Consider the following 14,164-nt stretch of genomic DNA (forward strand, 5'->3'; position numbering starts at 1 on the left):
TTCAATCACAAAAGCACAACAACCAACATTAAAGGATAAGAGACTGCTTCCAAAATCTCCATCCACAACAAGCTGGAAACATCCCTTTATGAAAAAAAAAAAAATCACAGCAAAAGAAGTCCTTCATTTGGAAGTTCTGGATCATACAACATCCAAATATAATCACAGGTATTACAATAATCATTGTAATTTTGCATCTTCTTTTTTTTCTTTTTTTTTTTTTCATTTGTGCACATGTACATGAAATATTAAAATCTATGGAATGTAAAGCACGTATTTTGAAGAACTGAATAATTTTTTTTTTTTTTAAAGCTTAAGAAAACAGCAACGAAATAAAAGAAAGAAAAAACCACCAGCACAGCCTGTTGAATAAGTTCAATGTCAAAAGCTGTCGAGACATGACACTATGTCAGACACGTCACCATTTTCCTCCAGAACAATTCTGATATTCAGGCTGACCATCAAAAACCACCAAGGAGAGTTAACTCAATCAAACGAACTTTCTTCTTCTTCTTCTTCTTGTTTGTTAATCAAACAAACAAAAAGTTCCAGTACATTCTTTTTGGAGACAAACTCATCTGACCGGTGACATGAACGTCCAACAGTTTTCAGGACAGGGTGAAAAATACCAACTGGACGCACACACACAAAAAAGTGGATAATCAAATATCCATCAAAAATAATCTCTCAATTCTTTCATTGTTATTGTTATTGCATATCGTATTTCACTGATGCGCCATTCAAAGTCTGCTGCAGACACAATATAGAAACACAACTTTTCTCCGACAGAAGCGAAGGGAAAAATCATTTGATAATAATAATAACAATGGTATTTATATAGCGCTGAATCTTGTGCATAGACAAATCTAAGCGCTTTTGCACCAGTCATTCTCATGCACACATAACTCTAAAACTGAAGAAACTAAAGACAAGGAAGAGGCAGGGAAGGGAGGCTATTTTGGGAAGAGGTGGGTTTTAAGGCCAGACTTGAAAGAGCTGAGTGTGGAGACTTGATGAAGCGAAAGAGGAAGTTCATTCCAACTGCAAGGTCCAGAGAGAGAGAAAGAACGGCGGCCAACAGTCGAGAGTTTGAGTCTGGGTATGCATAAGTGGAGTGGATCCGAAGCTGATCGTACTGAGCGAGATGGAGTGTAGAGGTGAAGGCACAAACATAACAACGAAAGGAAAAAGGGGGCCACAGACTAAACACAAGCCACAAAGAAAGTCAGAAGCTATTCCATCGCTAATCAAGTCTTCACTTTCCGTACTGAGCAGGTCCCCTTTGACCTAGTCCCATTTGGCCTGTTCTCTGATTGTACTGTACTGTGTTTCTCTTTTTTGTCAGAACAGATGACGGGCGCAATAGCCGAGTGGTTAAAGCGTTGGACTGTCAATCTGAGGGTCCCGGGCTCGAATCACGGTGACAGCGCCTGGTGGGTAAAGGGTGGAGATTTTTACTATCTCCCAGGCCAACATATGTGCAGACCTGCTAGTGCCTGAACCCCCTTCATGTGTATATGCAAGCAGAAGATAAAATACGCATGTTAAAGATCCTGTAATCCATGTCAGCGTTCGGTGGGTTATGGAAACAAGAACATACCCAGCATGCACACCCCCGAAAATGGAGTATGGCTGCCTACATGGCGGGGTAAAAACGGTCATACACGTAAAAGCTCACTCGGGTGCATACGAGTGAACACAGAAGAAGTCACAACAGATTTCTCTGTGTGAAATTCAGGCTGCTCTCCCCAGGGTGAGCGCGTCACTACACTGAGAGCACCGCCCATTTTTGGGTATTTTTTTTCCTGCGTGTAGTTTTATTCGTTTTTCCTATCGAAGTGGATTTTTCTACAGATTTTTGCCAGGGACAACCCTTTTGTTGCCGTGGATTCTTTAACATGCGCTAAGTGCATGCTGCACAAGGGACCTCGGTTTATTGTCTCAACTGAATGACTAGCATTCAGACCACCACACTCAAGGTCTAGTGGAGGGGGAGAAAATATTGGCGACTGAGCTGTGATTCGAACCAGCATGCTCAGATATTCTCTCACTTCCTAGGCGGACGCGTTACCTCTAGGCCATCATTCCACTCTGATTGTGCCACTCCCCTCAATGGCCTCCTGAGATTCTGACTCTTCGTCCTGTTTCACCTTTCAGTCTCTCTCTCTCTCTCTCTCTCTTCCCCTCTCCCTCAAATACACGCACTCCGATAAAGAAAGTGAGATTAATTTTTTTGTTTGCTTTTTTAAAAAAAACCAAACATGTACACACATGTACATGTGCTCGAAAACACACACACACACACACACACACCAATGAAGAAAGTGATATTTTTTGTTTGCTGTTTTAAAAAACATGTACACACATGTGCATGTGCTCAAGTACACACGGATGCACACACACACACACACACACACACACACACACACACATACAGAGCCACTGAGTGAATAGGTGAATCAAGACTGGCAAATCAGAATCACCAATTTAGTGACAGGCAAACTGGGAATAGACTAATTGGGAACATGCCAATCAAGAACAGGCCGATCAGGAAGAGGCGAATTGGGAATACACAAACCTGTACAAGTCCTTGCCCACCCCCACCCCCACCCCACCCCCACACACACACACACACACATTCACCCCTACAGTGACATGAACACATAATCAACATGTTTTAAACAACTGACCCAAATGACAAGCCTGTCAACACACACGCACACACACACACACGTATTGCCCAATCAGTCTCAGAGAGGCCTGGTCATCATCAATAAACAGAGAAGAATCATCTTGTACCTGTCCCACTGTCTGCTGCTGTTTGCTGCAATCAAAACAACCAACAGGTCAACGTCGAACACCTTTCGGCCAAAACAAAACAAACCGTTGTCATGGCCAATAATAATAACCGTCTCCACCATCATTCCAGCCCCTTCCCCCCCACCCCCAACCCCCACCAAACTCCCCCTTCCCACACACCCAATAACATAAAAATGAAATTTAAAAACAAAACAACAACAACACAATTAAATAAAGACTTGAAAAGCCGCCACGAACACAGATTATATGAAATGGATGACTGTTTCTCTTTTCCTATTCTGGATCTCTGAAGGCACAAACAGAGAGAGAGGGACTTGAAGGGAACGGTGAAGCCGGGGACTGTTGGGGGGAGGGGGTTGGGTTGGGGGGGTGAGGGGGGAGGAGGGGGGGAGGAGGGGGCTGGGGGAAGAATGTTTGAGCAGTCGAGGTGCGAGGAGGAGGGGGAGGAGGGTGTAGGAAAAGTGGGGGGGGGGGGAGACAGTTAGGGGAAGGGAAGGAGGGGGTAGAGGTAAGAAGTGACATGACATCACAGATGGAACGGAAACAGAAGTGACATCACAGGATTTTTTTTTTTTTTTTTTGCCAACACGGGCTTGCCCTCCCATGTCACAAGCGCCGCTCGGACGACAGAGCTATCCCCCGCGAGTTCTCCGCTGACCTTGACCTTGACCTTGAGGGACCTACCAGGGTGGAGGGCTGGGCCCCACTCGATGCCTGAAACAGTGCAGACAAAGGGTTCAGAGTTCAGAGTTCAAAGTTCACACACCTGGTCGGTGGGGGGCGAGGGGGGTTGACAGGTGTCCTGGAAAAACATGGTCATAAAAAACCAGACGGGTGACAAAAACATCGTTATACAGAGTTAATTAACAGAGAGTGAAGACTGAAGACCAGCTGACAGAGACAGACAGACAGACAGACAGACAGACTGACTGCCACAGACAGAGAAAGAGACAAGAGACCACATGCATTCAGTGTAACAGTTACAAGAGGTATAAAAATGGGAGAGACAGAGACAGAGAGAGACTGAGAGAGACTGAGAGAGAGAGAGAGAGAGAGAGAGAGAGAGAGAGAGAAAGATCTATGGTGATGGAGAAATCGGACCTCAGAACTTGAAACGTTTTTGTTGAAGGTTTAGGATTTCAGGCAATTGCCTATTCTTCCAATCTGTCCTTGCTAAAACTACAGTACACCAACTGCAAAAAGTGCACATGTATATCTAAAGTGAAGAACACACACACACAAAAAAAAAAAATCTTTGTGATGGGCATGCATATGTAAGATGAAGAACACACACACACACACGCACACATGCACACACACACACATGCACACACGCGCACGCGCACACACACACACACACATGCACACACACACACACACACACACACACACACACACACACACACACACACAGGCACAGAATCTTGGTGCAGGGGAATTTTTTTTTTTTAAACAACATTTTTTTGTCACCATCTGTGCTTGTGGGATGCTATGACTTCATTCCGTTAATCAATGTTCTTCCAAGCTGTCACAATGTGTGTGTTTTTTTATTGATGTGTGTGTGTGAGTGTGTGTGTGTGTGTGTGTGTGTGTGTGTGTGTGTGTGTGTGTGTGTGTGTGTGTGTGTGTGTTTGTGTGTGAGTGTCTGTCTGTGTGCGTGTGTGTTTGTCTCTGTATGTGTGTGTGTTTGTGTTTGTGTGTGTGTGTGTGTGTGTGTGTGTCTGTGCGCGCGTTTAAAGATCTGAGTTTCGAGTTCTCCTTCTCCTACATATCTGACGAGATATTTGACATACTCACTCGTGTATTTATACCTGTTGTTAGATTTTTTGTGTACCTGGTTATTCATACAATGTACCTACGGTTATAATTCGCTAATGTGCTCACTTACGTATATATCGTCGAACGTGTGCTAGTCACTACGTGGCAGCGGTTACCCTGTTTCTTTGCTCTCCTTCATTGTGTATAGCGACAACATCGTAAATAACGAGTAAGGAGTGAAAGGTGAGAGAGAGAACTCAGAACTCAGAACTCAGAAATATTTTACTGCAAGGCCACCGGCCTGTTTGCAAAGGAGGTACATACATATATGCATACAATTGCGACACACAAAAGGTGTGTGTGTGTGTGTGTGTGTGTCGTGTGTGTGTGTGTGTGTGTGTGTGTCTGTGTGTCTGCGTCTGTGTGTCTGTGAGAGAGACAGACAGACAGACAGACCAAGAAGAAGAGAGAGAAAGAGAGTACATACGAGCATGACCTGCATAGAAAACATGCTGTTATCCTCAACAACAAAAAAGAAAGAAATATGGGGGCATACCATTGTCAAAACAAGAGGAAACACATTTTTTTCCCAAACACAGCATCCCAGTCAGAGAGAGAGAGAGAGAGAGGGGAGAGAGAAAAAAAAAACCCAGACAACCATGGACACAACATTTCATAACTGAAAAAGTAAGTTATATAATCATGTCATTTCTTCTTCTCTCTTTTTTTAAGGCGTAATAAATATACATTGCCACAGTGCGAGTCATGAGCCTGTTTTCATTTTGTAAAAGTAACAGAGTGTGTGTATTTGAGGGAGAGGGGAAGAGAGAGAGAGAGAGAGAGAGAGAGAGAGAGAGAGAGAGAGAGAGACAGAGACAGAGACAGAGACAGAGAGAGACAGAGAGAGGGACAAATAGGCGCACCAACAGAAAATACACTAGAGCAATGAAAACACAACTGCATAGAAAACATGCTGTTATCCTCACAAAAAAAAAAAAAAAAAAAAAAGAAAGAAATATGGGGGCATACCATTGTCAAAACAAGAGGAAACACATTTTTTTCCCAAACACAGCATCCCAGTCAGAGAGAGAGAGAGAGAGAGGGGAGAGAGAAAAAAAAACCCAGACAACCATGGACACAACATTTCATAACTGAAAAAGTAGACAAAAGATTATTGGCTCGTGACATTTCCTTGAATAACTTAAAGGTTTTTTGAAAAGTTATATATAATCATGTCATTTCTTCTTCTCTCTTTTTTTAAGGCGTAATAAATATACATTGCCACAGTGCGAGTCATGAGCCTGTTTTCATTTTGTAAAAGTAACAGAGTGTGTGTATTTGAGGGAGAGGGGAAGAGAGAGAGAGAGAGAGAGAGAGAGAGAGAGAGAGAGACAGAGAGAGACAGAGAGAGGGACAAATAGGCACACCAACAGAAAATACACTAGAGCAATGAAAACACAACTGCATAGAAAACATGCTGTTATCCTCAAAAAATAAAATAAAATAAAATAAAATAAAATAAAATAGGGGCATACCATTGTCAAAACAAGAGGAAACACATTTTTTCTCCCAACCACATCATCCCAGTCAACTCTGTCCTGCACCACAGGACCCAGTGGATCATGGAGAGAGAGAGAGAGAGAGGGAGACAGAGAGAGGAGAGAGAGAGTGTATGTGTATCAACTGCATAGAAAACATTGTTATCCTCAACACTACATAAAAAAGTGCCTGCGCATTTTTGTCTGCGCTTTCTTACATGTGAAACTGCATGTTTGTTGCATATATGTTGTGGCATGTGTGTGTGTGTGTGTGTGTGTGTGTGTGTGTGTGTGTGTGTGTCTGTGTGTCTGTGTCTGTGTGTCTGTGAGAGAGACAGACAGACAGACAGACAGACCAAGAAGAAGAGAAGAGAGAGAGAGAGAGTATATACGAGCATGACCTGCATAGAAAACATGCTGTTATCCTCAAAAAAAAAAAAGAAGAAATATGGGGGCATACCATTGTCAAAAACAAGAGGAAACACTTTTTTTCCCCCAAACACAGCATCCCAGTCAACTCTGTCCTGCACCACACGACCCAGTGGATCATGGAGAGAGAGAGGGAGAGAGAAAAAACCAGACAACCATGCTGACACAAGTGACACCAAACCACCAAAGACATAACGAAGACAACAGTTCTACTCATTAACCCTTTCACTGCCAGTCAATTTAGAATACAAAATTCCCTTGTGGTATATATACACAGAAAAGACAGTGGCTAGGAACAGCTAGGGATTCCCCCTGCGATGTATAGAAAATATGGCCTGTCCTACCACCGAGCATTAAGAGCAGTAGGTTTATAGGATAACAGACCAATGAACAGTCACCTTTCAGTGACATGGGGTCCTCTAACCACGCCTGTGCATAAATGCCAGCTTGGCGGTGAAAGGGTTAACACACCTGGGGACCCCGTCTCCCTTTTATTCTACGGAAAACAGCTGGACTGTCGATTAATTTGTGAGGGGCTGTCATAAACGTTACGGATAATGAAAACAACAACAACAAAAACATGAGGATAAAATACACTTCTGTAAAATACTACAACAACATTAGAGAATACACAAACTACCTGCGTTATTAACAAAGCGCATTGTGAGTTAAGATAAAAAGAAAAGATTTTCCCAGACATGACTGTTTACCTGGAGCAACACACAGACAAAAGTGGGGTAAAAAAAAAAAAAAAAGATAAAGAAAAAGAAAAAAGAAAAAAAAAAAAGAAACTGCTGAGTTACACTTGTGTTATGTACATGAGAATCATTGTCAGAAAGTTACTGGCTAATTAATTAAGTCAATCAAGCTTTAATGAAAGATTGTTTTGAAAAAAAAAAAAAAAATTAGTCTGAAAGATACTGCGCCAGAATATGGCTGGAATGTGTATAAAAGAAAAAAAAAATTAAGCTTAAGCTTCCCACACACACACACAGCTTCAAAGGGCACCGGCCTATGGACAATTTAACACTGAGTCAAAAGGGTAAAGAACCATACAGGCTTACATCAAACATCGGTATACAAAATAATATAAGCTGTTCTGTTTGGGGGCTGAATGAAATGGGCCACTAACCCATACCAAGCTGGCCGTAACGTGAACAGAAAGATGTGGGTCAATACCGTGGCCAAACAAACAAACAAACAAACTAAAAATATATCACTTAGAATGAAAACAACAAAAGTTATCAAGGTCAAGGTCAATGGGGCACCGAAAAAGAAAAAAAAGCCAGAGACTAAGAGCCTTACACAGACACAGACACTAACTGGAGCATCGCTTGGTACCAAAAGGCAAACGGAGTAATTGACAGAACCAAACAGAGACGGCAGCATTCAACAGAATCAAAATGGCAAAGGGAACATTAACTCACTCAGTACGGCCAGTCCTCTCTTCTCATCTACACCGACCCCTCGGATATCCAGTGGGTGTCTGAATGATCCAACCTTTAGCTTCCGTCGTCAGAATTGTGGTATTCTTTGTCAACATTCACCCCTTCAGTATAAGAGTCTTCTGCTTGCAATATTTTGATGATGGTAACTGGGGTGAAACGCTGTTAATGTCGTCTCTTTCGCCGTTCGTATGGAGAGAGTTAAAATAGAACCAACTGTGACTGGAGCATTACATAGAGCCAAACAGTTTAATGGAGCATCAGACGGAACCAAATGGGACTGCAGCATTACATATAAAGTTGGAGCGCCACACAGAACCAAATAACTAGTTAATGCAGCATGAAACACAACCAAATTGTGACTGGAGCATCTGATAGAACCCAAACTGTGATTGCAGTATCACGTATAACTCGAAGCGCCACACAGAACCAAATAGTTTAATGGAGCATCAGACGGAACCAAATGGGACTGCAGCATTACATATAAAGTTGGAGCACCACACAGAACCAAATAACTAGTTAATGCAGCATGAAACACAACCAAATTGTGACTGGAGCATCTGATAGAACCCAAACTGTGATTGCAGTATCACATATAACTCGGAGCGCCACACAGAACCAAATAGTTAATGGAGCATCACACGGAACCAAATAACAAGTTAATGCAGCATGAAACACAACCAAATTGTGACTGGAGCATCTGATAGAACCCAAACTGTGATTGCAGTATCACATACAACTCGGAGCATCACACTGAACCAAACAGCTAATGGAGCAATGAAGCAGAACCAAAACAGTGACTGGAGCAGAAGACAGAACCGAAATGGTGACTGCAGCGTTACACAGAACCAAAGTATAGTCAATGGAGCGTTACAGAGAACAGAATGGTGATTTCAGTATTACATACAACTTGGAGCATTCAACAGAACCAAAACAGTGATTAGAGCATTAAGTAGAACCAGCAGTGACTGTGACAGCGGAATAGAACCAAACAGTGCCTATAAGGGCTGTTAAACAGAACTGAAAACAGTGACTGCAGCAGCTGTTGAAAAGAACGACTGACGCAGCTGGAGAAAAAAAAAAAGAAAAAAAAAAAAGAAGTGAACGCATGAAGTCAGTCACAAGAGAGCAGGTATTCAGTAAGGTTTATTTCCCTTCTTTAAAAAACAAAAACAAACTGGGATGTCTAAAAAAAAAATTTCAGAGACGTCAAAAGCGTGCAGAATGATTCATATACGACTACACCACATCTGCTTAAAAAATAAAATAAATTAAATTTTAAAAAAAGTCTTACAGATAAACTGACACATTTCTCTTCTTTTCTGACTTTCTATATTAAACCAAGAAGCTTTCTGGTTTTGATTTTCCACATCAAAACAAAGACCTTTTCATCTTTAATTTCTTGTGTCTAAAAAAAAAAAAAAAAAAAAAAAGGCTTTTTTGTTGAGCAACTTCCAGTCTTTAAACCAAAACATTGGTTTTGATTTTCTACAATGAAACAAATAAGTTTTTCATTTTGTACTTCCTGCGTCAAAAAACAAAACAAACAAAAAACCAAACCCCCCCCCCAAAAAAAAAACCCACTTTCCTTCTACCACTTCCAATCTTTAAACCAAAACAACTTTTTCCCATGCCATTTTTCCAACGCCAAAACAAAAAAACAAAAAAAAAGCGTTTCGTTTTGTTTCACAAACTTTCCGCGACCAACCCCCCCCCCCCCCCCCCACCCCCCCCCCCAAAAAAAGCGTTTCTTTTGTGACTGACTTTCCACATTGCTGTAGGCAGCGCAGGAGGGTCAGTGGAGGGGAGGAGGAGGGGGCGGAAGAGGAGAGGTTAGGGAAGGGTACACGCCAGCCCACCTGTGCCAAGCGACACCCCCCACCCCACCCCCACCCCCCTCAGAGATACCAGCAGAAAGGAGAGCAGGAAACGAGAGCTGGTACAACTACAAAAAAAAAAAAAAAAAAAATTAATAAATAAATACAGGGCGAAGAAGAATACCTAGAGCTGCCCACCACCTCCAGCTCACACACACACAACAGCAGCAGCAGCAACAGCAGAGTAGGAAGGCCCACCCAAAAGAAGACGCCGCTCAAGTCACCAGGGGGTCCTGGGAGATGGTTAGGGTGCCTGAGCGCTTCGTGAAAGACATGGTAAGCTCGTTCCTTTGCCGCCTATACAACTCCTATATGGACAACACGGCCAAGCCAGAAGGGAATTCCGTGTCAGTTGCCAAACAAAATCTACGGGGGTAGATGGCATTTAAAGTGAAAATCATAAAATGTATATAAATAAAGGGACAACAACAAAAAGAGAGAGAGAGAGAGAGAGAGAGAGAAAAGTTTCAGTTTCAGTTTCAGTAGCTCAAGGAGGCGTCATTGCGTTCGGACAAATCCATAAACGCTACACCACATCTGCCAAGCAGATGCCTGACCAGCAGCGTAACCCAACGCGCTTAGTCAGGCCTTGAGAAAAAAAAATATATGTATATATATAGAGAGAGAGATAAGCTTACATAAATAAATAAATAAATAATAATTATGATATAAAAAAAAAGGTAGTAGTAATGAAAATAATACTAAAATAATAATAATAATAATAATAATAATAATAATAAATAAATAATTAAATAAATAAGACAACAAGAGAAAGAAAAGAAACAATGAACATAATTCAGCAACTCCTTCAAACCAATAACATAAATATCAACATAAATTCCTTCAAACCAGAAACAAATGAAGCTCATTAATAACTTCTTCAAACAAACAAAAACAAAAACCAGGTCAAGAAACATAATTTTCTTTCTAAATAACAAACAAACAAAAAACAAAAAACTGCCAAAGCCTTGTAGCACCAAATCCCACATAATGCACAAAATGTCCTCAGCAGTCTCTGTCAATCTGACTTTGAATCAAGCTGCTACACAACAAAGTCCATACTACACTGACGACACAAACACACACACAGGGGATGGTGGACCCAACATCATCATGCTGTCAGCACACACACACACACACACACACACACACACACACACACAATAAAATAAAATAAAATAAAATAAAATAAAATAAAACCTTATTTTTCTGATCAATCATGCCCCACTCCATGCACATGCATTCTGTTTACACTTTTTGTACACACACCAAATGACACACAGAATAAATGACACACAGACTGAATAAGACACACAGACTGACTGACACACACACTAAATGATCCACTTGACTTTATAGATTATGTCCTACAGAAGTTAAACAGAACACACATGTAAACACACCACACACACACACACACACACACACAATACACACACACACACACACACAACACACACATACTCACAAACACACACACACACATACACACACAAACCACACACACACACACACACACAAACACCACACCCACACACCTCCGCCCTCCCCACCCCACCCCCACATACACATACACACCACACACACCTCCCCCCCCCCACACACACATACACATCACACACACCACACACACCACACACCCACACCCACATACACCCCCACCCCACCCCCCCCACACACACACACCTCACCCCCTCCAGTCAAAAATCTGCTGCCCCCCACTCCCTCTCAAGCCAGATCCTCTTCCCGTGTACATTTCGACTATGTTTAATGATATCATCGGTGGATGAAAACACTATACGTAGTTTTGCTTTGTTTCTTTGTAAAGCATTTCATTTAAGAGAGGCACTTATATCCTAGTTTTATTGGAGCTTGTTATGGAACGTGCTGCACTGTTTGCATGAACAATTACAATGACACATACAAAGCGAAAAATTTGTTATTACCCCCTGTTCATATGGGGCTATGGCCTTAACTGAATAAACCATCTTGAATCTTGAATCTCTTCCTCATCCATTGCTGCTGTCTAACTTCCCAGTCTACAAAGAGTGATATTCCACCCATTGCCATTTTCCTCCCTACAAAAGAAAACAAGAGAGGCAAGGCCTTCAAGACTCACTTGTGATAAATTAAGTCCCCTAGCATTAATTACAGAGTAATTTCCCTTTTTTTACTATCTGCACCAAAAACGTTTGCAAAATAAATAAAAATTCCATGCTTAGCAAAAGAAGTTCCTGTTTGAACAAAAAATGATAATAATGACTGCTCTTGTTGTTGGGTCAGAATATCAGATCAAAGTGCCAAGTTTAGAGAATACAAAAAATAAAAATATAACAGTAAATGCAGTTTGCATATAATTAGGCTTCATTTTTTTTTTTTTTTGTGCCCATCCCAGAGGTGCAATATTGTTTTAAACAAGATGACTGGAAAGAACTGAATTTTTCCTATTTTTATGCCAAATTTGGTGTCAATTGACAAAGTATTTGCAGAGAAATGTCAATGTTAAAGTTTACCACTGACACACAGACACACGGACACACACACACACACACACACACACATAGAGACAACCGAACACCAGGTTAAAACATAGACTCACTTTGTATACACAAGTGAGTCAAAAACCATAAAAGAAGGGGAAATGAACCTTTACATATAAAAAGGTGTACACATACTGACAAACTCACTCCTGTCTGGAGACACACACACACACACACACACACACACACACACACACACAAAACGGCCAGCTTTGAAACGATCAACATCATGCAAATTCAACAAATCAAAACAAAACAACCCCCCGCACCACTCCCCCCGAAAAAAAAAAAGAAAAGTAAAAGAAAAGATTTACCACTTTGGAACCAGAGCGATACAGCACTAAAACGACATAGAGAACAGATTCACCAGTTTGTAAACAGAACACTAGATCAGTAACATGACAAGATGAAAAAACATTTGCTAGTCTGTAAACAAAACTGTCCGAAACCAAGATTTACCAATCCGTAAAGAATAGTGGCAGACCATTTTTGAAATAGGATAAAGAAACATCTTACTGGTATGCAGATCATTCTTATTCTTCTTCTTCGTTCATAGGCTGCAACTCCCACGTTCACTCGTATGCACACGAGTGGGCTTTTACGTGTATGACCGTTTTTATCCTGCCATGTAGGCAGCCATACTCTGTTTTCAGGGGCGTGCATGCTGGGTATGTTCTTGTTTCCATAACCCACCGAACGCCGACATGGATTACAGGATCTTTAACGTGCGTATTTGATCTTCTGCTTGTGTATACACATGAAGGGGGTTCAGGCACTAGCAGGTCTGCACATTATGCTGACCTGGGAGATTGGAAAAATCTCCACACCTTTACCCACCCACCAGGTGCCGTTACTGAGATTCGAACCCGGGACCCTCATATTGAAAGTCCAACGCTTTAACCACTCGGCTATCGCGCCCGTCGCCATTTTAGATAAGGTAAAGAAACATCTTACTGGTATGCAGATCATTCAAAGAAAACAATGACCAGAATTACCGATCTGAAGAAATGACACACCATTAAAACAAAACAATGAGATATTTGACTGTTCTGTAAACAGTCTGCAACACCTAAAACAAAATTTACCAAACTTTAAACTAAACAGTACAGTTGACACAGGGGATTGGGGAGGAGCTGGGGGCGGGGGACGGGGGCTGGCGGGGGGGTATTTTACTGATCCATAAACAGAATACTAAATCGTTAAAATGGAACAAAACAAGGCTTATTGGTTGGTACACGGTAGGAGGGAAACGGATATTTTACTGCTCCATAAACAGACCGTTACATCATTAAAAACAAAATAAGATTTATCAGTATGTAAACAGATATTGCTTCATAAGCAGAAAGCTACATTCATTTAAACAAAAACAAGATCTATCAGTCTGTAGACGGTGTTTTTATACAGATATCTGACTGCTTCGTAAACAGAATGCTACATCGTTAAAACCAAACCAAGATTTCCTGGTCTATAAATGGTAAGATGGATACAAACATTAAACTGCTTCATAAACAGAATGCTACACTACTATAACAAAACAAGATTAACCGGTCTGTAAATGGAGAGATGGATATAGATATCTTACCATTACATAAACAGAATCCTACATTACTAAAACATAACATGATCAGCTGGTCTGTCAACAGTCAGATAGGTACATATATTTCACTGCTACATAAACAGAATGTGACATCATTAAAACGACGCATTTCTGGTCTGTAAAATGATATGATGGATACCAATATTTCAGTGCTCTGTAA

General features: G+C 41.3%; 1 protein-coding gene across 1 annotated transcript in view; it reads right to left on the reverse strand.

The window, feature by feature from the left end:
- Positions 1–3,345: 3,345 nt before the first annotated feature.
- LOC143275380 (phospholipid-transporting ATPase IF-like) overlaps positions 3,346–14,164 on the reverse strand; it is an 87,064-nt gene continuing 76,245 nt past the window's right edge. The window contains exon 29 of the mRNA XM_076579447.1: positions 3,346–3,534. Coding sequence (XP_076435562.1) covers positions 3,427–3,534 — 108 coding nt within the window. The 3' untranslated portion in view covers positions 3,346–3,426. The remainder of the gene's footprint in view (positions 3,535–14,164) is intronic.

Source organism: Babylonia areolata, chromosome 30 (assembly GCF_041734735.1).
Source record: "Babylonia areolata isolate BAREFJ2019XMU chromosome 30, ASM4173473v1, whole genome shotgun sequence".
Taxonomy (NCBI): Eukaryota; Metazoa; Mollusca; class Gastropoda; order Neogastropoda; family Buccinidae; genus Babylonia; species Babylonia areolata.